This window comes from Schistocerca cancellata, chromosome 3 (genome assembly GCF_023864275.1).
Source record: "Schistocerca cancellata isolate TAMUIC-IGC-003103 chromosome 3, iqSchCanc2.1, whole genome shotgun sequence".
Taxonomy (NCBI): domain Eukaryota; kingdom Metazoa; phylum Arthropoda; class Insecta; order Orthoptera; family Acrididae; genus Schistocerca; species Schistocerca cancellata.
In genome coordinates this window covers 814,315,020-814,341,219 of record NC_064628.1, presented here as the reverse complement: position 1 = coordinate 814,341,219, position 26,200 = coordinate 814,315,020, and the positions used below count along the sequence as shown (strand labels likewise).

Here is a 26,200-nt window from a genome sequence, read left to right as displayed (position 1 = left end):
AATGAGTTCTCTGTTAGCTGCAAATCGAAGTATTTTCCGAACACACTTAGTTTCTTTTCTACTTTTGAAAAAACCATGATCAGTTAAAAATTTTAAGGTTAAGGTAGGTGTAAAATGGCGCTGCAATAATAAGAGTGACTTCAAAAAATAACCTTTTAATTCCTCTTCACGTAAATAAAAGATTCCATTACACTTCCTCCTTCTCAGATCAGTTACTATTACATATTCATCTTGATTAAGCAAATCGATAAATTGAGACTTCGGATTTGGTACATAACATTATAACTGCTTCCTCACTTTAACACAGAAAACCACTATCTGCTACTGCGCCTACATGCACACCAAAGATGATAAGCTAACCCTGTGATACAGCGTACAACATCGCTGCTCGCTCACATGTAACAGCTCGAGAGCAAAGATATGACGTTACTGTACAATCGATTAATACTCAAATGACACCTATCGATATGTAAGTTAAATAAATGATTACTATTTCAGTAAAAAAGTTGGATGTTTTGTTGAAGGGAAAGAGCATTTAAATTGAGCAACTCAATAAAGCTTTGGTCCACCTCTGGCCCTTATGCAAGTAGTTATTGGGCTTGGCATTGATTAATATATATTTTGCATGTCCTGTTGAGGGAGCAATTAAATTGAGCAACTCAGTAAAGCTTTGGTCCACCTTCGGCCCTTATGCAAGCAGTTATTGGGCTTGGCATTGATTGATATATATTTTGCATGCAATGTTGACGGATATCGAGACAAATTCTGTCCAACTGGCGCGTTATATTGTCCAGATCCCGAGATGGTAGTGAGTCCTACCAGCTCCAAGCGTTCTCAGTTGGGGAGGGATCTGGCAACGGTACTGGCCAAGGTATGGTTTGGCAAGCACGAAGACAAGTAGTGGAGCTCTCGCCATGTGTGGGCGAGCATTATCGTGCTGAAATATTAGCCCAGGATGGCTTGCCGTGAAGAGCAATACAACAGGGGGTATAATGTCGTAGATGTACCGCTGTGCTGTAAGGGTGCCGCAGTTGACAACCAATGGTGTCCTTCTAGGAAATGAAATGGCACCCCAAACCATGACTCCTGGCAGTCAGGTAGTATGACGGTGGTATGACAGTCAGGTAGTATCCCACTGCTGTCCAGGGCGTCACCAGACACGTCTTCATTGTTCATTGGGGCTCAGTTCGAAGTGGGACTCATCACTGAAAACAATTCTACTCCAGTCAGTGAGATTCCAGGCCAAAGACGTTTCTGGAGACGTGCCTGTCGCCTTCTATACAGCCTGACGACCAGGAGTAAGCGTCTGAAGTGCCATTTCTTTCCATACCATTTCCTTTGGTTGCTATCCGCGGCAACGTTACAGCATGGCGATACGTTGGACGATATTATATGCCCCGTTTTGTTGCCTTTCATAGCAAACCATCCTCGGCGTGAGTTTGTATTGCTTGTCTTCGTGTTTGCCAAACACTACCTTCGCCAGCAATGACGCCCAATCTCTATCTAATTGAAAACATTTGGAGCATTATGGGCAGGGGCCTCCAGACATCTCGGGATCTTGATGCTCTAACGCGAAAACTGGACAGAATTTGTCACGATATTCCCCAGGAGGTCATCCAATAACTCTGTCAACCAAAGCCAAGTTTAATAACTGCTTACATAAGTCCCAGAGATGGACCAACGAGATACTTACTTACACATTTGTGAAGCTCTTTCTCTTGAATTAATCATCCAATTTTTCTGAAACTGTAATAATTTGTTTGTCTGTACTTGTACATAACATCAACCGATTTGCCTCTCATTTGGATAATTCCTTCGTGGTGCGTAGGGTCACTTTTCAATTTCGTGAAAAGATAACAATTAAACTATAACTAGTTTCATTCTGACAGTAATACTCGCACTTAAGAAACATTTATGTAAAACGTTTATACTATGTTAGTACTGCATTGTTTGCAAAGAGTGGAAACTGTATGTTCAGTTGTTATGTGAATTTTTGGATATGGGAAGTCTTTCTAAAGAAAGTAGGTTTGCAGATTAACCCCATAAGTTAGTTTGGATGTTGTTTTATTTAAAACCTTCTGAAATGTTATTGTAGCTAATCAATATTAGATTTAAAATATAATTCGGTAGTTTTCCTCATAGAATTTTGAAACCTTCCCGTCTCCAATATTTCTCTTTTGTTACGCAACATTCCCTTCTACAATAACCTACGAAACCTTTCCTTAGGATTTCTTGCTTAATAATAACAAATGAAATCTTCCCTTTGAAATTTCTTCTCTTTCTCAATCTTCGCATACAAATTTAATTGCTGCTTATTAAAAGTGATTTTCTGATTATTTCGACGAAACATAGAATGTGTTGTCGTCGTGCGCCTCAGTCGTTATCTGCAATAACCCAAAACTGTTCCTTACCTTTTTTTTTTACTGTTACTGGATCGCCATCTGACTGCTACATCGAACTGCGGCATGAATATACTTACTCCGGTTTACTATACTCTATTAACTGCTGGTGTGCTGTCATAATAAGTGGCTGTATTTATTACCAAATTTGACGTTATTCTTTAATAGCAAAGCTGACTTTATTCTTTAATTAATTTGACTGAAGTTACGTAATTCATAGTTAGACTTTTTCTTGACAACAATAAAATTTTTGCGAAGTTTTACGTTGATGGATTTTGGGATGGATTATAATCAGTAATGCAACACTGCTGGCAAAAATTAATTATATTCTGAAAACGTTTCTTCAAATATTTACTGCTGGTAATGAAATGATTTTACAAACGTTCAAATGGGACTTAGTTTTTACAATAATCTTACAACTAGCATTGCGCAAACATACCTTCAGTAGTCTTGAGTTTCGCAAAGAAAATAATACAATAATATTAGTTCCTCTTATGATAATAGTTAGCTGATGTCTCTGTACATCTGTTTATAATCTCTTGTAAATCATAGCTGGAGGCTGGCAGGAACACTGCTCCTCTCAACCTCTCGCTTCAGACCTGCTACCAACTCGCTTTACATCTCGCTTACTACTGACTTCCTACGAACGCTAAAGTGCGGTCTCCCCTGCCAACAATGCTTTCTGGTGCAGACAGTCCCTGCTACCATTACAAAATGTATCAATGCGCGGTCTTTCCCGCTCTTTTCTTAAAATGTATCCATACGCGGTCTCTCCCGCCCTGTTTAAAATTATACAATTTGCAGTCTCTCTTGCCAACAATACTTTGGTGCAGACATTCCCTGCTACCACAATTATTTCCAACAAGACAAATATTAATTATACCTACTTAATCCTATTAATACAATATAAACATCTTTCATAAATTGTGGTTTGACAATAGACAATAGAAATATACACGTCTTACAATTTATTCATATTTGGTTTTGACTGACGACTTCATTCTTCTCCACAGGGAGACAGTGGTGGGCCACTCGTGTGTAATGGTACACTTGCCGGAGTCGTCAGCTTTGGAGTCAGCTGCGGTTTGCCACGCTTTCCTGGCGTGTACACCGACGTGTCCAAATACGTCGACTTCCTCAACTATTCGCTGACCAGAGCCGGCGCCGCGTCAGTGACGTCACCAGGCTACCAGACGCTGACCGTCATTGGCTCCATCGTAGCCACGTGGGCAGCGTGGGGAGCGACCAGCCGGGTCTAACTCTGCTGCCAGTTTTACTGTGAAGTGCTACCCGACAGGATGGTCTCCGTAGCAAGAAAACTGTGGCTCTTATAAGTGGATGTCTTGTGTAGGTTTAATGCTCTCGTCAGTAAAAGGGAATGCGATTTTCTGCTGTTAATGTACTGTATTACATCTAATGTTATATAGTATGTTGGTACGAGTGAAACTGCCTTAACCCATAGACGACACATATTGCGCATGACATCCTTATATTGAAACCAGCATCTCGATCAACTGACTGGAATACTGTTCAGTTTCTCTTGAGTTTAGTGTTTTCAGCAAGGGTTTCATTATTACAATTGTGCGCCGAAAGATATGTGCAAGCGGCTAATACAGGCTGTACATAAATGTTTACTTTGCTATCGAAACATTGTAACTCTTTATTGAATGTAGTAAATGAAACGTGCGTTACACCACATATGGCTCTACTCATTAAGTTTTGAACCTTACATGAACATTTAAAACTGATAATACACTTCAACATTCAAATCGCTGCAACGTCTACACCTCTGCTAACATCCAAAATATCAATCCGGTATTCAATCTCTCGCCATACATTCTGCAACATGTCTGGTGTGACTGTGCTAATGGTATCTCTGATGCGTTGCTGCTGTTATAATGTCAGGAACTGCTGTTGTGTACACAGTATCTTTCATATTCTCCCAAAGAAAGAAATCCAAGAGGGCAATGTCAGGTGATCTTGGGTGTTATGTATGATGATGATTATTAGTGTTTTAGGGCGCACAACATGTGTTATGTAAGTGGCCCGTCTCTGCCAGTACAGCTGTTGAAGAAGGTTTCATTAAGAAAGCCGTGGACTTCCAGAGACCAAAGAGGGGGAAAGATGACAGTGCCTTGCATATCCAGTAGCTGGGGAACGACATAATTCATCAACATGTCTAAGTAAACATACATACTTACATTGCTTTGAAGGAAGTGAAATGGTCCAATCACTCGATCACACATTAAGCCACATCACACCTTAGCCTTGGGACTGTCCAGAATGTGTTCTCGTACGACATGAGGATTTTCTGATCCCCAGATCCGGACATTATGGCGGTTAACTGAGCCACAAACATGAAATGTAGCCTTATCGGAAAAACACACATGCTTCAAGTAATCATTGTCCTCATCCAGACAGTTCAATATGACCACTGAAAATTGTTCACGTTTTGGGCGATGATATGGTTGTAATACCCGAACAATTTGGACCTTGTACACATACAGCTTAAGAAGTTTGCAAACCATTTAATGCACTGTACTCTTTGCCACATGACGATCCCACGAAGCTTGTCATCGATTTCGGTGGCGACCTCGTGAAAGCGGCTTGAATCGCCTGCACGAAGCGGACGGTCTGCCGCTGCTTGTCCGTTTCTGAACTGACACCGTTGCTAAAATAGTTCCCATCCATGTTGTTTCTCCTAGCCCACAACACATTGAGCTTTCTCCTGTGTGTGCGTGTGTGTGTGTGGTGGGGGGCGGGGGGGGTTCGTTCCCATCCATGTTGTTTCTCCTAGCCCCACAACACAGTGAGCTTTTTTTTTGTGTGTGTGTGTGTGTGGGGGGGGGGGGGGGGGGGGAGCGACGATCTTTACGATATAGCTCACACAGCGCTCCTTGTAGCGAAAGTGTTAAATTAGACACAGCTATACAGAAAAAAAATAGCCGGCCGAGGGGGCTGAGCGGTTCTAGGCGCTACAGTCTGGAACCGCGCGATCGCTACGGTCGCAGGTTCGAATCCTGCCTCGGGCATGGATGTGTGTGATGTCCTTAGGTTAGTTAGGATTAAGTAATTCTAAGTTCTAGGGGACTGATGATCTTAGAAGTTAAGTCTCGTAGTGCTCAGAGCCATTTGAACATATTGAACAAAAAAATAAACGTTACCATCATAAATATAATTAATATTAAACGCTGAAATTATGATAAATATTTATGGACACTATTATTTCTTTCCACGGGTGCAGTTGTTTTAAGAATACAAAAAAATATTGGCGATAACGTTTCTTGAAAGTTGGTACTGTGGACTAAAACTTGATAAATGAAGAAGTTTTCGAGAAAGCAGAAAGTTAATATCAAAATCACTAAAAGAGTTTTCTCTTTAACCAGCTTCTCTAATATACGAGGGTTACGCAAAGAGTAATGCACCGCATTTTTTTTCTCAGCCGAAAACAATGCTACGAATACGAGACGTTACGTATGTATTATTTGAAGTCTCCTGATTGAGCACGCCAAGTTTCCGTCACTTCCGACAGATAGTGTAGCTGCAGGACAGTGTCAAAATGGCGTCTGTAGGTGACGTATGTTAACACAGAATGTGCCATAATTGAATTTGTCACCCCAAAGAGAGAAACTGTAGCCGGCCGGTGTGGCCTTGCGGTTCTAGGCGCTTCAGTCTGGAACCGCGTGACCGCTACGGTCGCAGGTTCGAATCCTGCCTCGGGCATGGATGCGTGTGATGTCCTTAGATTAGTTAGGTTTAAGTAGTTCTAAGTTCTAGGGGACTGATGACCATCGATGTTAAGTCCCATAGTGCTCAGAGTCATTTGAACCATTTTTGAACAAGAGAAACTGTGGTTAATATTCACAAACGCTTGTGCAAAGTCTATGGAGCATATGCTGTCGACAGAAGTACAGTTAGTTACCGGGCACGAAGGGTGTGATCATCAGAAGGCGGTTCGCCGGAACTGCACGATTTGCAGCTTTCGGGGAGACCATTCACGGCTGTCACATCTGACTTATTGCAGCGAGGTGATATTGTCATTTGCGAGGACAGGCGCATTACGACTCAGCACTTGGCGCTGCATCTGTCCATCAGCGAAGGAAGCGTGGGTGACTTTATCCGCACTCTTGGATATTGAAAAGTGTGTGCAACATGGGTCCCGCGGTGTCTAACGGTGTATCACAAATCGCACAGAAAAAACATTTGTCTTGATTTGTTGCAACATTTCAAGCTGAGGGAGAGGCCTGATTGTCCCGGATTGTGACAGTTGATGAAACCTGGGTTCACCATTTTGAGCCAGAACCAAAACGACAGTCGATGGAGTGGCTCCATTCCCACGTCCCCACAGAAGAAAAAATTTAAAGCAATTGCTTCTTCCGGTAAGGTCATGATCACCGTGTTCAGGGACTGTGAAATTGTGATTCTCATTGATGTATCATTAATTCAGAAGCATATGTCAACACATTAACAAAACCCGAGATGCGCTTCTGCTGACTTAGGCGCCACAGCAACCCAGGAGATGTTCTGATGCAACACGATGACGCTCAGCCTCACACAAGTCTAAGGACTGCTGAACACGTCGCAAAACAAGGTTGGACAGAGTTATCCTATCCACTCTACAAGCCTGACCTAGCGCCCTCGGACTTCCTCTTGTTTGGATCATTAAGGGATGCCATTCATGGAAGACGTTTTGAGGACTATGAGGAGGTGATTCACACAGTGAACCACCATGACAAGGATTGTTACCGACACGGCATACACGCCCTTGTTTCGCGCTGGAGGAAGGCTATAGAACGGGATGGAGATTACGGGGAAAAGTAGGGTGTGTAGATAAAATACAATTCTTTCGTGTATGTGATTCTCATTATGTTCAATAAAGAATTGTTGCAGAAAAAAATCCGATGAATTACTTTCTGGGCAACCCTCGTATTATACTTCTTTTCTGGATATTGTTTCGGTATCTGTTCTGGATTAAACAAAAGTAATAAAACATAAACGCTTAATTTGTGTAAAGATAGGATATTATAGTTAGAAGTGAATGTTATTGTTTATAAAAGCGTAATAAAAATATCGCACGAAACCTTGAGGACTCGTCAGAAAACCAAATGCTTCCAACCAAACTGATAATTCATCTTCTGCTCCTTTGGAAGTGACGAGTTAAATGATCCATGGTGAAGCGAAAGCAGGGATTCACTGTAACACTGCAGTTCTGTCGTTTGTGAAAAAAAGAGGAACACCATAGAGTTCCAAACTGTCTGTTTCACTTTCTCCTGGCAAAATGTAAAATCGATAGCCGCCGCATTAACGTTAAGCATTTCGGAGAAATAAGGTTAATTGTGCTGTCAAATGCGTAGTATTAATAGACCATAAAAGCAAACATGGTCCGTAGTAGGCTGTAGGTAAAAGTGTTTTATTTAAATTGCGCGATTAGTGAATTTCGACCATAAGTAATTTTCAAGCAAATGTTTGATATTACACATTATATACTGCAATTATCAGAGTCTTTTCCTTTGCACGTGTAAAACCAAAAATGATATTCCATAATTACATTAGGAATGAAAAATATCAGAAACGTTACAGCCTCGTGTCAAATACTGGTAACAGTACTATCAGTTACAGTACCTATATGCGACGTGAGGTTGCAATGTTTTTGATGTGGATTTATTCCTAATGTAATTATGGAATATGGTGTCTAGTTTTATCTGTAAAGCAAAAGAATCTGATAACTGCGGTAGATAATATTGCGCAGTGGAAATCAAAGGAATTAAACAGGAAGAAGTTCCTAGTGACACTCACTTAATTACTTCAAACTACTAACTGAAATCACAATGTGCCCATATTGTTAGCAGCTACTGTGGAAATTCAAGGTACTTTTGAATTAACCAGAAAGAATGTTGACAGTGACATCCATTTAATTCAATGAAACCACAAATTGAAACCTACACTCGTAGATGCAAATATTATCAAAAGCTGACTCTTAGGATAAGCTGTTACTCCATAGCAACCAGCTGCCTATAAAGGGACAAGAGAATGTTACATCCTCGTTTCCGAGAACAGCTGATCCAGTACTTTAAAACCAAAAACATATAAGACTCTCCATACCATAAATTCCGAAGCCGCATTTCCCCCGCCCGAGTTTACATTAATAAACTGCCAGAGGTGAGTCTGCTGTAAAATAACCAACAATAACTTTGCCACATATTAGTAAAACATCTATTAACGAATGATTACAGCTACATACATTAGAGTCCAATATAACAGACTGTGATTTACTCAACGTATCTTTAACTGATGAGGCGGTGCATCCGGTAGTAATCCCTAATCTTGTCTCTAAGTGAGAACATTTCCAAGCATGTGATGGATCTAATTGCTGAAGAACCCGCAGTCTGTCACTCGCACTACGGAGACCTGCGTTCTCCCAGCCCCCTGCTCAATCAGGGCGATTGACAGCTCATACCCAACAACTCAGTACAGCGCTCAACTATAGCACTTCACTTACATTGTCGTTAACAGAGCTTCAGAAACCGTGAAACTGCATTGCACACCCCCAATCTCTCAAATGTTGGGTGTGCATTCTTTAGACCTAATGTCATCCTTCTATATTGATAGTGGCTCACAGGCGTGGAGAACGTAATTTTCAAACGATCATCCATAACCACTTCTAACTGATGATAACTGCTCATCACATCCGTGGTTGAAAAGTACTGGCACTATCCCGAGTGATCAGAAGCATCAGATATATTTGGAATGGGGTACGCGCCCGTTAGTGCCTTGGTGTTGAACTAACGAAAGGCGCAACAGAACCTGTATTCCCTTGTCCCATCCACAGACTTTTGATACAACCACGATCCCAGCTCCGCAAGCATTACTACTATATTACACTGTACCAACAGCTTGCTATTGGTTAATAAAATCCTCTACTATTGGTAGCAAATACCTTGGTATGTGATAAGGTTTACGATTAACTGGTGCTTTGTTCCCCATTGATATTCTGTTCTAAACTATTGGAGTTGCTGACAACGGTCCTTGTGGTAAAAACAGATCTTCGATTTCTCATAACAGTAGGGTATTTGACTATTTTCTGGAAATTGTCTTAAATGATGAATTATGTTGTTTCACACTCTCAACATGCTTTTTTTCCTATCAAATTTCAGTATTCTTTTATAAAAACGGAAATGAAAATCAAATAATTGAAAGCCTGCTAAAACGTCTAACATGTGTGAGACTGGTTCTGATTTATCTTCCTACCACAGTTGCGCAAGGACACTCTGGGAGTGTTTTAAGAATTTGTGTTGAACCTACAGCCTGCAAGGCAGTAAGATACCAGCTCACCATGCAGAGTTTAGACGAGTGCAGCAGTACGGACAGTGATGCAATCAGACAATGATCTCAATGTCGGTTCCAGTACAGTCCCTATAAGGGAAACGTTATCGCTAACAGAAATTAGTGCACGGGTTCAGGTGTAACTGTATATTATTTTTACTCAGAAACCATTATTATCATACATACAGAATGGTAAAATATTGACATTGGGTGTTCACAACTGTGAAGCGAAATTCCTAACTATTCTAAGGTTCTTTAATAGGAAGATGGCTGATGACTGTGTCTGACGGTTGATAACATACAAACAAATTAAATACAGTTGGGGCCAGAGATATCAATTAAGCTAAAAATGCACTATGGAAATATCCAAAATTGAATGGGTGCTATATAGAGCACCTAAATACCAATGCAAATATAATTGCTCAATTAACAGTTCAATAACTTCAGAGCATAAAACACTCTGCAGTGGCTGGTCAGTTTTTTTCGTTAGATTGGGTAGCTCGCATTTCTGCTTCAGTTAATCCCGACAATCATGAATTTGTTCAACTACAGGTCATGGTTGAATGTACGAAAAAATTGAAGAGAAACAGACGACCGCAGTTCTGAATGTCATTCGAATATCACTTGCTGGCGTAGCGCGAGCGCGCTTGTTTGTCTTTAGCTCTCGGCGGCAGTAGCTGCTGTGAACGTGAAAATCTATTCTAAATCTCTCTTGACTGCTAAACACCAGTCTGATATATTTCCTAAAGCTTCGGTGAAGCTGAGACTCCTAGTTATTCCCTAGCTAAGTTAACTGGCATGGTACACGCTATATGGCTGGAATAGCATGTACGTCAGTGCCCTCAAATCGTTCGCAAGCGTTAGCTCTCAGTTCTCGGTGCAATTCTCCATACTGAGAGCCTTTGCATTTTAACTCGTTAAGAGTTTAGACGAGCCTGTGTACAAGTGTTCACATATTTACTCTTGCAATCGTCTCAGCGCAGCGTGAGTCGCATTGTTCAATAACTCGACAATTTGCTGCAAGAAAAAAGCGAATTTTTCTGACGGCATTTGCCTGTATCAAAGCTGGAGGCCATGCGTTTTCTTTCTGGCTAATCAGAGAATTTGTACTTGTTATAACTCCACCCACTACAGTTCCCGTCGCGTATCACAAGTGTTGTTTCTTTCGTACGACAGAGTTCAACTACTGCTACGTAATACTGAGACAAACAGCTTTTTTCCACGTGGGCTTTAACACAGGTGACTACAGTGAGTCACCAGTGTTTTGAGTTAGGATTCTCCGAATGTTTACCTGCCATCTCCGTCCGTGTTCCTGCAGAAAGGCTTTCTGAAGTGTCATCGTTAAAAACAGGGACAAGGGTGACTTTTGTCAATGGCCTGCACAGCGGCTTCGGCGTCGCATTGTGTCCACTGAATGTCTTGTTATGAAGGTTTCAGCCCATGGGACGGACGTTGGTGTCATAAAATTCTACTTTCCTCAGAACTGTGTCTCGTAGTTCGGGTCTGGGAAATTACTTGCGTGCAATTACTAGTGTGAGTGTTAGTGGTTTATATTAACGAAATGTGAGCTTGTTTATTCGATTTACATATCAACAAAAGTCATTCATTTTCATCTAACTATGTCGTGTAAGATATCAATTTGACCGGAACTGTTTCAGGAATTCAGTGTAAGGTGTGTTATCTGTGTGACACCTTACAAACGCCCCATTAGAGTCATGTGACGCCTGTGATGTCACTGGCTAGCTCGGTGCTCCTACAGTCATAATGCTAATTCACAGTGATGCGTTTTTTGGAATTTATGTTTTGGGAAACGGGTTACAAATGGTGTGTAGTACCATACTGTACAAATACATCTATAAAAATTCCTGTAAAGTGTTTTTGAGTTTTCCAGAGAATGAGAAGATACATAAAATGTGGTTGCACTGTACTGGAAAATTGCGACCACGTTCACACACAAGTTCACTAACTTAATTAAAAATTTGTTGTACTGTCAAGTTAAGATTAACTTACCTCCGAGATGTCTAGTGAAAATTGTCGTTTTACGCACCTGTACATCCATTGTTTGGTAGCTGTGTCGTTAGAGTGATAGACTGTCTAATAACGTAATATGATGGCCATAGACTGCTGGTTCGAATGTAACCTGAACGAACATTTTAACTTATTTGTTCAAAAAGATATTTTCTAGTTGATGTGAGCACACCATTTTTACTTTATTAGAAACAATATTTTTATCTTCGTACTGTCTGGCTAGGATCCTTATCGTTTAAACTTTTTCACTTTCAACATATTACATAAAAATGAAGTAAGTGTGCTCCAGATGCTAACATTAGTTTACACCCACAAACATCACAGCCCTTACATTAGTGTCGCTTACATGTTGCACTCGCTTTGTATCTCTCTTTATAACCTCACCATTCTGTGTCTCGTTGAACTGTGGGCATATGGTAATGTCTTCACTACTAGCAATGCTTTCTATAAACGTGAGCTGTTTGCTCACAAAGTAAACGTGCTTATCCTCTGCTGTCCATTTCTCAGACCAATACTAATTCGAAGCTATATACAACTTGTCCCACAATAGAAACAACTGCTACAATCAGTTAGTACTAACGCTATTTTCGTATTTCAGGTAGAATTTTTTTTAAAAAATGACCCCTCAAGGGGTCGAACACATGACATCTGCATCTGCACTCAGATATGCTATTCGTTGGGCCACTTTTTTATATAAAACATTTATTAAAAAAACAATTTTATACATTCCAAATACATACTAAGTTCATGTACACATGTTATACATGAACTGATTTAAACATAAACAGTTTGATCGTTGAATTATGCTGATGTTAAAGAAAGACAACAGAAGAGTGTGTTACTGACTGAATTACCAGAAAAAATTAAGTTAAACACCAAGGAAAGTGTTTTTAAAGACATTCAAACTTCAACATGAAGAAATAAAATCTGCGCTTTGAATTACATGAGCACCAATCTTTATAGAAGTATAAATAGCGCTTTATGATGGATATCAGCAAGTTGATTGGATAATTTTAAATATAAAACAATTTAATAACCATATTAGACAATTTCTGAAATACTTGAGAATGGTGGAAAGGAGATATATAATAAAGTTGACCAGCCTTTCAACACTTTCTGGACATTAATTGAATGTTAAGTATCTGAAGTGATCAGACCCACATAATAAGTCTTTCACTGCTAAACTGACTTACACATCACAGTGCAAAAATGAACAGGGCAATGTGCCAGCCATTGAATGTTACATTATATCAGATAGAATCTTATAGTTTTAACCAATCGATAAGTACATTTCCATAAAAACTGTCTATTTCCAGATTTCTAATATAAGCCAATAATGCACCTTTAATGTTTTGTGTTTTGACATTATTACACACACAATCTTACTTTCGCAAAAGTTCTGTACATTAGCTTATAAATTTCAGAAACTACTCTCTGAAGTAGAAAAAGCACACACCATAATATACTATAAAATTTTAAATAATATCTTTAACGTAACTACAATACATCACTGTCAACACAGTCTTCTTTTTTATATTAACCAGTGCCCATTCTTTCAAATACAATTTTAACATATTACCGAACTTTTTCTTGTGATTCGAATACCTACTAATTTTGTGGAATTCACACAGCATGTATACCGTGAACTCTATGATGCTATCGGAACCTAATTTGTTAAGGACGTAATTAATAAAATTTCCTAGCAACCAGTACACAGCGTTATTTTTTGCTTCTGGGAAATAGCGTGTTTCAGGCCTGTGTGTCAATGACAGCGATATATACTCAGGGGGTGTTCTTGTAATCAGAGCTATTTACTCCCGGATCCACTTCCAATTATTGATGTAACTACTGCAAGTGTATCTATGAATTATTGTGTCATCTAGATGGCATTATTGACATAAATTTGTTTCACAGAGTCCGATTGCGTGCAGTATTTCATTGGAGCTAACTATGTTGTTAACTGTCTTGTATCATGACGTTTTTATATTAGACATGAGCACATTAGAACTAATGTTTTTCCAAATTCAGTCCATTCAATGTTTGGGAACTGTCGTTCTATTTTGTTCCTTCCTGCGCTTTTCTTTCGTTCGCGCATTATGGCTCTTTATGCTCTTGATGTTAAGTGTCGCGACTGCCTGAGTTAGATACTTACATAACTAAACTCAACGTAGAAAATCCTCACATGCTGTAAGCGACTGTTGATATTCTGCACGTTAATCGGGGGAAACAGGCTTCGAGGTTTAATGATCTCGAAAAGTTGGCTGGTTATGCTTTCTCGCGAGTCTCTTATTAAATTAACTTGCCTTTTGATAAAAAGTGCAGAGGCTTTATCCGTTATATCAGTTAATCCTAGCCCACCATTTTTAGGATCTAATGTGGCTACTTTAGCAGGTACTCTGAACACTTCACCTCTCCACAAAAAGCTGGTGACTTTGGACATTATTCTCCTCGCTATCATTCTCGGTAATGATCCCAAGTGTTTTATGTTGTCGGACTAATTTTGACCACTCGACGTTGATATTATCAAAACCTCTGAGATTTAACATCTTACTCGTTTTTTCGTTTGCATTGGCTCCAGATGCTCTACAATACGAATCAATCACTGTTGCTAGAGTGGTTACCTCGTCATTATTCCTTGTAATGATCCCTATATCGTCAGCATAGGCTCTTATAACTGTTTTATTCCCTAATAATGTTAAGCCTTTTAATCTAGCATGAACATGTCGGAGGAAAGGTTCCAGCGAAATGGCGAAGAGCGAAATGGACAGAGGACTTCCTTGAGGAACACCTCGTTGTATTTGCATCGGCCTGGATTGTTGACAATTCACTGCTATTTTAGCATTTATTCCAGTTGCTATGTTTTTAATCAACTGTATGACACTATCGTTGAAACCTATTTTCTTCAATGTCTGTAGAAGATATTCATGATTTACTACATCGAACGCTTTATGAAAATCTAAAAATAATAAAGCACACTTTATGTTTGTTACAGAAGTTATTGCAATGATATCCCTGATTTCTGCTAGATTTTGAAAAATGGTTCTGCCTTGCGCGCAGTTTTGATGTTGACTTATAATTTTATCTGTAAGGCAAGAAATTCTCTTGTTTATTATTCTACCTGTTAATTTATAATTAGAATTCAGAAGTGAAATTGGACGAAAATTATTTAAATCTTTGATTCCATTATTTTTTGGCTCCAGAACAATTTTACTCTCTTTAAACTTAGTCGGGGTCATTTTACCCTGAATAACCTCATTTACAATGTCCGTGATTTTCGCACCGACTATTGGCCAGTAACGGATGTAAAACTCTGCTGACAGACCATCCGGTCGTGGGGATTTGTTTGGTGGTGAGGCGCACAGAGTCTCATACACGTCTTCTTCTTCACTGACAACATCGAGAAAATTTTCGTTGTCATCTTCTGTCAGCTGTGGGGCTAGTATGTCAAGGAATTCTTCCAAGGAAGCAACACTACTTTGATGTACAGAATATTACTCGCAATAATAGCGATAAATCTCATCCATGATACCCTGCTCCGTTCTGAGAATCGTACCGTGTTTTGTTCGAATTTCATCAATAAAAGTCCTTCTCCCGTTTTTCGTATGCTTCGCTAAATGATATAGGGAAGCAGTTTCATCTTCTGACACCGAATTTGCCTTCGATTTTATTTTCAACCCTTCCATTTGACTTCTCTTAATATTAAGTAACTTGGCTTTGACTTTTTTGATGTCTGCTATTCGAAGTCAGGCACCTGCTGAGACTTGATCATATAGATCTCTCAAAACGGAATAGTAATATTCTATAGTGCATTTCAATTCTCTTGCGCTCTGGGCTCTGTATTGAATAAGAACCTTCCTCAACTTTGGCTTTGCCATTTTAACCCACCAGTCAATAGCAGTGGCATATCTACTACGAGAACGCAGGCGTATTGCCCACGTTTCTTTAATCAGGTCTTCTAAATCATGATTTACTAACAAGGAAGTGTTCAAATTCCACTGATTCTTGAATCGGCGAGCCGGCTGTCTTGTTAGATTTACGCAAGCTAAGACACTTGAATCATATGAAAAGTACGGAGGAATGGTTTCTACTTTTGTCACGGAAGTTTCAAGATTTTTAGAAATGTATAATCTATCAATCCTGCTACGTGATGTTGCCGTGACATAAGTGAACTCAACAATGGAGGGGTATTTGATTTCCCATATATCCTTTAATTCTAAACCACTAACTAGTTGTTTTAGTTCACTTTAGAAATTAAAATTAGGTTACTAATCCTTTCGATTTAAAACACAATTAAAATCACCTCCAAGTAATAACTGTCTTGGAGTTTTCCTTAACAAGTATACCAGATCATCTTTGAAGAAACATGCCCTGTCAGCTAGGTGAGAACTTCCTGAAGGGGCGTACAAGTTGATGATAGTCATATCATAGATATTTAGTCCTACTCCCCTTCCGGATTCCAGTCGTTCCACCTCGCTTACTGGCCGGCCGGAGTGGCCGTGCGGTTCTAGGCGCTACAGTCTGGAACCGAGCGACCGCTGCGGTCGCAGGTTCGAATCCTGCCTCGGGCATGGATGTGTGTGATGTCCTTAGGTTAGTTAGGTTTAATTAGTTCTAAGTTCTTGGCGACTGATGACCTCAGAAGTTAAGTCGCATAGTGCTCAGAGCCATTAAACCTTTTTGAACCTCGCTTACTGGAATCCCTTCCCTCACTAAAACCGCTGTTCCAACACTTGTTTCGGGAGACACGTTTATGTAACTGACAAAACCGAGAATTACTAAATCCGAAATTAGAACTTCTTGTAACAGGGCAATATCAGTCGCGGATTCGTACAAAAATTCCTTAAGGGCCGATAACTTCAAACCGCTCGTAATTTTATTTATGTTTATAGTGGTGACAGAATAAGATTGCGTCATTGTCCTGTCACTATGTAGTTGTTTTGATGAACTAATTTAGTTTCCTGTGGTTCAGGGTTCAATTAAGCTGTAACACGTTTCTCGGAAGGCTGTACTTGGAATAACACTTCAATCAATTTATTAATTACTGTCACGATTTTTTCTACTTCTGATGTTTTCTCTTGCACCGCAAGCAGACTGATTTCCTGGTGAACTTTCCGATTTTTCCTCCAGTGATACGTGTAGGACCGTTTTGGACCGAACATTCTTTGGGCTTGGGTCGCCCCTACCGGATTTTCCCTTCCCTTGGTTACGAGCTACATTCTCATTTGGATGCGTCGGTATTTTACTTCTCGACTTATCTGGAGCAGCAGCAGACGCTTTAGCAATTTCGGTTGCCGGCGCCTGCCCTGAGGTGTTGACCGTGATTTCTGTTTGGCCATCACTTCCTCGTTCTTTATAAATTTCACTCACTTCCTGATCGAGGGAAACAAATGGAGACTGCAGTTTTGCAACCTCTCCCTGAATTTGTTTATTAACGGAAAGCTGCTGATCTTTACAATCGGCTACTGCACCTGTTGTTTCTTGCAAATTAATGCTGATTACACCCCCCTCATTTTCTGCTACCATATGCGTATTATCTTTCTGTTCATCAGTTTCCATTCGCATTTTGCCTTCAGGTTCCTCCGCCTACTCATCGCACTGTTTTTGCTTGCGAAGTGAGGGAATGGGACACGTCAGCTCGTCCTCTGAACAACTATCAGTTGTCTCCAGAGGTCGTTTTTTCGGTTGCATTTCAGTTTCACGAGAAGTGGTAACAGAGTTTCCCTTTGTTGTTAACGGGGGAAATTGACTGTTATCGTGAAGGCAGACATCAGCTTGGCCCGCTGCGTTAACATCCTCAACCAGTTGACCCGGGCTATTCTTTGGTAACAGGTCATTTAAGGTAAGGTTCTGACGCTGTATCAAACTACTTTTAAGAACAACAGTTCGCCGCGGACATTCCTGTCTGAAGTGGCCGGTTTCGTTACATATATGGCATGTAGCGTCCTGACCTGTGTAAACAATTTGTGCCTGATACCCACAAACAGTAATGTGAGACGGAATATTCGTCTTAACGTCCATGTCTACACAGCGGACCCCGTTGAAACACTGCAGTTTAAAGCGAGGCGACCATCTTTCATTTACAATTGATTTAACGTCAACGTAGTTTGAAAGAGCTTTCTTAATCTTATCATTTTCAATTTCAGTGGGAAGATTCAAGACACGAACGGTTTTGTAATGAATGTCCGCTCTATAGATGGAAACCTTACTTTTGTAACCATTTCTATGCACAAAATCTACTTTATAGCCCCACTTTCACAACATTTTATCAACTGTCGCAGCAGTGATTAACTTGACAAAAACACAGTATTTTTCCTGATCCAGTTGCCAGGTATGGACGGTTTCAGAATTGAGACCAATCACCTGTGTAATCCAGTCATCTATTTCCAGGGATGTCGGCTGAACAGGACGGGATTCCTTGTCAAAAGCAAATACCAGAGTATTCTTCCTGGGGTTTGTAGCCATGGTTAATCCAGCGACGCAATTTCGGTTAAACAACCGAAATTCCAATTAGCAGCAGCAAGACCAGAAACAGATCACAAGAAGTAGGAACGAACACGGAGGTTAACGGACGGACAGCACTCGGCGAAGCACAAGTACAGCGATGTAAACACGGAAGCGCAGCGCAGCAGTTAACAGCGGCCACTCTCTAGCACCGCTGAAACGGAGCTATTGCCTCTGAACGACTAACGACTGTCCCAAGCAACTGCTCTGCTGAGTGTCTTATAAGAAGGAAACCAGCACTAAATTTTGCCAAGAATAATTTTATTATGCTTTGGGTCATAGCTCATGACTGACAGTCGACAATCTAGTTACGATATACGGACCCACTTTCAGAAGTTCTACAGTTCCTTAGTTCTGAGTGGGTTCAATGATGTTGGTGGGAGCAGAGAAAAGAATGTCCTTAATAGCACATAACGCCGCTCTAAATGGGTGAAATATAAATGCATCAACTTTTGCAAGGCTTCCACTATCAGCATACAGACTTCCTATTGTTACTTACATGTCGTATTTGCGTTTTCGATTACTAAACAGCTAAGGTGTTTGAGGAAAAGGTAGGTAAAAACTTCATAGCTTCGGCTAACGCTCCTATAACGAACGTATAGCTTCGTCTTAGTACTAGTCTGTGCCTTCATCTTACTCAGCCAACAACAGAGCGCTTTCGAACACGTGACCAGATCATGATATTTGACGATTTTTTGAGTTTTAATTACATAAAAATAAAAGATATTTTGTGAGAATATGGACTGTAAGTGCTATTTAAATATGATAATCGATCAGAATAACAATAATCCGAACCACATTTTTATCATAGGAAAATAGCCTATTCTTCTGTCTGCTCCTTCTCCATTCCTCCCAAATGCTCAGTTTTCTTAGGTAATGTAGTTCTATCTATGACTTGTGGTTGTTCATTACGGGGACCCTTGTGTGCCAGTCCTACTCATCTGGAACATATAAAGTCGCTTTCAACATCCCTTTCCTCAGCTTCATTACATGACGCTATAATTATCCACATTCATGGGAACTATTCGCCTGTCATTCCCCTCCTGTGTGCGTACAATACTAAGTTTTGCAAAACAGCGTAATGGATCCAAGACGTCATTATCTTCTAACGGTTAGACAACACATACAGTACCCGCGGTTAGGCTTGACTTCACATTCACCCAAAGCGACTTTCCGGTGCTACTAGACACACAACGATGCAAACTGAACCTTAATGCTGATGCACGCAGTTCAATTGGTTTGTTCATTACATTGAACGACCCTTGCAGTAGTTCTGCATTGACAATGATTTACCCTAGCTGAAATAACATTCCACTAAGCTTCACAATTCGCTGTTCAAGGTCAATGTTGACATGGTGCTGCAACAAGAAATCTACTGCTAGGATCATGTCATAGCCTTTGCTCACATGTGGTACAACCTCCACGCACTGATCAAATTGAACTTTTCCTATTCTAAAATCGATATGCACTGACACCAACATGTGACCTCCCCACCCTCCACTCCCTGCAACGAATAATGTGGTGGGTTCAACTTTCTTTGACCTAGTAGGACCTTACTAGCCATGGACACATGCGCTCTGTGTCCAACAAAAACTTAAACTTTCTGGTTCCTATAAATCCTACCACTGAACATTCCACCTCTGGTTACATACTTGTAGCACTGAAATTAAATGGGAACTCCTTTAGGTGAACCTTGGTCTCCTTCTGCCGTTTAATGACTGCTTAACATTACCAAATCCGTCCCTCCAGTCTCCACATTGCTGATTATCACCTGTGCCTCTATTCCCTGGTGGCTGGCAACACTGCTTCAGGACTTGCCTCGTACAACACATAACACCTTATGCTAGTCCAAAACATTGTCTGCTTATCACGTACCCCTGATGCTATGTATATTTACCCACAGTGAATTGCCAACTGAATAGCAGAGTACAAATCCCTCAGTGCTCAGTGTCCCTTCACACACCTTTGTAGACATATTGGCTGGCAATCCCCTCCAAACGATATCCAGTGTCCTCTGCTTGGCCTCTTGTACCAGAACCTTATTTGTTCCAGTTCATGAGTGTGATTGTTCGTCTCTCTTATCCAGTCTGCCAATTTCTCAACAGTTTCCCCTTGCCTCTTTACTATCATACTCAACCTTTCTTGAAATTAACATGAGCTATTATATATATATATATATATATTATATATATATATATATATATATATATATATATATATATATATATATATATATATGCAATAACCATTCCTTCAACTGCTCAAACCCTGTAGCCTTTCTCAAGGTCTCAGAACACCTCACATACGTTTTAGCTTTTCTTGCTATCCGCATCTTATCCACTTACAACAATTGATTATCAGTCCAGTCATTTATCACAGCTGACGCTTCCAGATCCTCTACAAAAGAATGCACACCGACTGATACTGTACCTGAAAGTGGCACAATCAACCCTGCGCCAACCGGATTCATCTCCTGCTGTGGCACTTGAGGCAACGGCAAGTGCTCACCTCTGGCTGCTAACTGATTACTTAAATGCATATTATCCACTGTTAACAGAGCTACCTTTTCCAATAAAAGCCGCACCGCTTCAGGTTCCGACAAGCCTTGTGTTCTTTACTCTGCCATTTTGCCGCTTTCACACTTCAACATGTCATATCACACATCGCACCACCAGAAAAAGGAAAACTCCTCCACCTTGTCGTGCCAATACTATTCACACTTAATATAATAAAACCCTCAAATACAACATAGATAAAACCACCCTTAATTCTTACGTCCTACCACTTAGACTCAAACATTTATTCGCTTCCTGGCCGAAACAACGACAAATATATCACTCTAGCGCCGCAAACTCCGTTCAAGGCGCAAAGTGACTCACAAATTACAGTGGCTGCATCTTACAGATACCTAGGAATCTTGAGTCCTATCTCAGGAGACTGTGAAAGAACAACAGTTACGTAACTCTGCACTTCCCGTACCTCCAAAACAAAACTCTTTATCATACCCCACATCTTGTGACTGCTGTATCCGAATGGTTCTTGCAGATTATGTGGACGTTGGATCCGACCACTGTACTGCGAAGACAATGTCCGCTTCTACAACACCAGATAAAGTCACCAGAAGTACGAGAATGCTGGAGTGGAGGCTGTGTGTGTGTGTGTGGAGGGGGGGGGGGGGGGGGGACTTAGAGCTGCTCATAGCTGCAGAGAGATGCTCCAGCAATTTGTAAGCATTTTATTTTCCTTTGCCTCACGTGGTACAGGTGTCCGTTGTCCACGTTGAATTCCACTCACTTGCCGCTCTGTTTTACTGATGACGCGGCCCCTCTGCCCACGGCCCAGTTGTGACAGCTATGGTGAGTCACGCAATCCCAGCAGTGAACTCTTCGATGACGGATGTGTACCAGCCTGTGGTGACAAGTAGCACTTGGACAACGCCGATCCATTCCCTGTGACACAGGAAGGTGGATGCTGGTGTGCAAGCCTCTTCTGCAGCAGCCGGAATCCGATCCCCATACAGACAGGTGTCGATTATCCTGCTGGAAGACCTGATCTGGTCCACTGCCGAGTCCCTTGTGAACCCTGCTCTTAATGCTAAAAGCTTTCTTCTCGCTGACAGTACCTACAACAGAGACAGATGTAATACCTCTCCCAACTTGTCGAAACCAAAGAGTCAGTAATAGGGCAGCAGGGAGGGACACCACACCACTCTACATTGCTGCCAAATTTATTCATGATGATGGATCCTAAATAGTGGGCATAGATGTGGCAACATCGCACTGACGCCATGGAGGGAAGTTCAAATTTTGGCTCGAAAATAGGTCAATTTGGCTACCTCCAAAAACGAAACTCCGGTCCGCCTCCCCATTTACCTTCCTTCCCCCATCTGTAAATTGACAGGAAAAGGACTCAGTCTGTGCTGGGCTGATGGATATGGTGGATGTAAGATATTATTTTGGATGCAGTGTCATACATTCTTTATTTAAACAATTTGAGTTGCCATTGATGACGACTAGATGGTAAATCGATCCAGGGTGTTCATCTTGAGGCCCAGAGGCTAAATTTCCTAGTTCACAACACCATCACCATACAGTGCTACTGACCTTCCCCCTCCCCTCCCACGATGTAATCCAAGGCAGCCTCGGGAAAAAATTGTGGGAATTCTTTCAGTGTGTGTCTAGATACAGGACAGGGAGATCCTCATGACGGCAGGTTAATATAGCGTGCACAAGGCATTGTTTAAAAAATCTATTTAAGCATATTCCTTTCTTAGTTCTGAAATCGCAAAACACTTCGAAATTTCGAAACTGACTTTGGGTTTAAACAATTTTGACGATGTTCAACAATTGCAGTACTTTTTTTTTATTTCGATAGCAAAAGAAACCACATAGTTACACTGTTACAAATCACGCTGAACATATATGAAAAACTTCCTCGCTCGCGTTCCGTGCGCAGGACTGCTCCACACTGGCCACTGGCCACTGGCAACCGCATCGCGGAAAAGCTAAGCACATCCTGTTGCGCTGGAAATACCCACAGCCTTCCTCCTCACTGACACGCATTCTTTCTTTGTGGCACACGGATACCCCTTGTCGTTGTACATGAAATGTTTCAAGACTTGTTCAATCTGGCGTTTTAAGCAATGTGCGCAATATTGTCACATACATATCTTGAAGTTGTCACAGAACCCTGCAAATGCTGCTGCTTCAGAAGATGTACCACAAAAAATATTAATTAAAAAGTTCGCTTCACACATTGAATATATGTCACAAAACTACTACTCGAAACACAACTGAACACTTACTCCAAAAAGATCGTGGCATACTTGTGAAACCTCCAAACTTTCCTCCCTGATACACTTGGCGCTTTTTGTGGGAAATAGATCGTGAAACCGATATCAGCCGCAATATCTGATATTACACGGCTAAACGACCATATTTGGTAGTCGAAATAAATATCCCTGTAACTCTAAACAAGACGCTCACCACTTTCGAGTTTTAGCTGCTTGTTTGATTGCACTGCCAGAGAGAGAAATATTATAGTCCTACAGTTGCTGTGGTGTTCATCACTTTACTGACACGCTGAGTGGGCTTAGTTTATATTTGTTGCTGGAGTCAGGGATGTTAAGGCTCTCATTTCTTATTTTCCTCAATTTTCAAAGCACATTGGTATCTAAGGACAGACAGTAAAACCAGAGCAATTACGTATCTAAAAGATCATGACATATTTCGAATCCCACAACAGAACGTGCAAAAAATAAACTCAAACATAATTCTAAACTCTGTATATTTTCGATGTCCTATAAATTCTGTTCTGGGGATGCTCTAAAGCCACAATTAGAGGTGGGTGACAGCATCACATCTGTCGAACCAGAGGAGGCTGGTCTGCTTGGACTTGTCTGTGAATACTTGAACAAAGAAGACATCACGTGACTCTCAGACATCACGAAACTTTCCGGTAGATACCTTTTCCCAGTCTTGTTCGAGCCAGTCTGTAGAGGCTCCTATGCCCTTCACAAAGGATGTCGTGTGATTCTCTGATGTAACGGAATTTCCTGTGAATGGAGCATTCTGATTGGTTCTTACTGAATTTACCCACCAAATTGTTGCTGCCAGTGTGGGAGCACTGTCCACCACTCTCTGTAGATAGACAAATTAGTAGAATTTCGGCGGCAAACTAATCTAAATGGCTGGAAAAAACATACAGTAGTACTATTCCAATGAAACTAAACACTACAAAAGTGATCTACAGATAATGAAATACAGAAACAACAGCCAAAGACACTTACTCATTTACACAGCTCTGCTATGTGGACTAAAGCTTGAAGTTTTCAGCGTGAAAGCGGTCTCGAGCCAGGCAGCCAGGCTACAACACCACTATCGATGTAGTAAAAAAAGTTCTCATCCTGCACCATACAAATTCATCACTTGTGCATTCTGGACACTTGTACATATGCCGCAAAAACAGACAGATTCCCCCCCCCCCCCCCCCCCCGAAAAGAAAACCATAAGCGTATGCACCGTATATGGTCGCAGCACTAGATATTTCCCACGACGTCGGTCAGTCATCACCGCGGCCACTCGTCACTGGTCAACTGCCCCCCACACGCACTGGCCTGATGCACGATGAGAGCGCCCTCCGCGGACAGTGGTCACTCTACGAACTGATGTGCAAAGGCTGGGCTGGTTCCCCCGGCACAAAGGCTTCCACTAAAGGTGCCATAGGTGCCATAGTTCCAATTATCTCCAGACTCTGGGATTACAAGAACATACGTATTTTCACATGGTTTGCCAGAATATCATACCATTTATGCGATAGTTCTCGATATCAGCCACATGGCAGTATGCTACCAATCGCCTTCACAGCATAAGTCCTAAGATAAAGAGTGGTAATTATACATCTAGAAAGCTGAAACTTTAGCGAGGTTATTACGTGGGACATGCTGGAAACCACTGACTAACTACACTCCTGGAAATTGAAATAAGAACACCGTGAATTCATTGTCCCAGGAAGGGGAAACTTTATTGACACATTCCTGGGGTCAGATACATCACATGATCACACTGACAGAACCACAGGCACATAGACACAGGCAACAGAGCATGCACAATGTCGGCACTAGTACAGTGTATATCCACCTTTCGCAGCAATGCAGGCTGCTATTCTCCCATGGAGACGATCGTAGAGATGCTGGATGTAGTCCTGTGGAACGGCTTGCCATGCCATTTCCACCTGGCGCCTCAGTTGGACCAGCGTTCGTGCTGGACGTGCAGACCGCGTGAGACGACGCTTCATCCAGTCCCAAACATGCTCAATGGGGGACAGATCCGGAGATCTTGCTGGCCAGGGTAGTTGACTTACACCTTCTAGAGCACGTTGGGTGGCACGGGATACATGCAGACGTGCATTGTCCTGTTGGAACAGCAAGTTCCCTTGCCGGTCTAGGAATGGTAGAACGATGGGTTCGATGACGGTTTGGATGTACCGTGCACTATTCAGTGTCCCCTCGACGATCACCAGTGGTGTACGGCCAGTGTAAGAGATCGCTCCCCACACCATGATGCCGGGTGTTGGCCCTGTGTGCCTCGGTCGTATGCAGTCCTGATTGTGGCCCTCACCTGCACGGCGCCAAACACGCATACGACCATCATTGGCACCAAGGCAGAAGCGACTCTCATCGCTGAAGACGACACGTCTCCATTCGTCCCTCCATTCACGCCTGTCGCGACACCACTGGAGGCGGGCTGCACGATGTTGGGGCGTGAGCGGAAGACGGCCTAACGGTGTGCGGGACCGTAGCCCAGCTTCATGGAGACGGTTGCGAATGGTCCTCGCCGATACCCCAGGAGCAACAGTGTCCCTAATTTGCTGGGAAGTGGCGGTGCGGTCCCCTACGGCACTGCGTAGGATCCTACGGTCTTGGCGTGCATCCGTGCGTCGCTGCGGTCCGGTCCCAGGTCGACGGTCACGTGCACCTTCCGCCGACCACTGGCGACAACATCGATGTACTGTGGAGACCTCACGCCCCACGTGTTGAGCAATTCGGCGGTGCCCGCATCTCGTGGTCGTGCGGTAGCGTTCTCGCTTCCCACGCCCGGGTTCCCGGGTTCGATTCCCGGCGGGGTCAGGGATTTTCTCTGCCTCGTGATGGCTGGGTGTTGTGTGCTGTCCTTAGGTTAGTTAGGTTTAAGTAGTTCTAAGTTCTAGGGGACTTATGACCACAGCAGTTGAGTCCCATAGTGCTCAGAGCCAGCCAATTCGGCGGTACGTCCACCCGGCCTCCCGCATGCCCACTATACGCCCTCGCTCAAAGTCCGTCAACTGCACATACGGTTCACGTCCACGCTGTCGCGGCATGCTACCAGTGTTAAAGACTGCGATGGAGCTCCGTATGCCACGGCAAACTGGCTGACACTGGCGGCGGTGGTGCACAAATGCTGCGCAGCTAG

At 41.9% G+C, this 26,200-nt stretch overlaps 1 protein-coding gene across 3 annotated transcripts in view; it reads left to right on the top strand.

Annotated features, from left to right (window-relative positions):
- LOC126177087 (trypsin alpha-3-like) overlaps positions 1-26,200 on the top strand; it is a 346,712-nt gene that overhangs the window by 196,336 nt on the left and 124,176 nt on the right. The window contains exon 7 of one of the 3 annotated variants that reach the window (XM_049924337.1): positions 3,413-4,042. The exons of the other annotated variants lie outside the window; for them this stretch is intronic. Coding sequence (XP_049780294.1) covers positions 3,413-3,658 — 246 coding nt within the window. The 3' untranslated portion in view covers positions 3,659-4,042. Of the gene's footprint in view, positions 1-3,412; positions 4,043-26,200 lie in introns of those variants that run through there. 3 annotated transcript variants of the gene reach the window in all.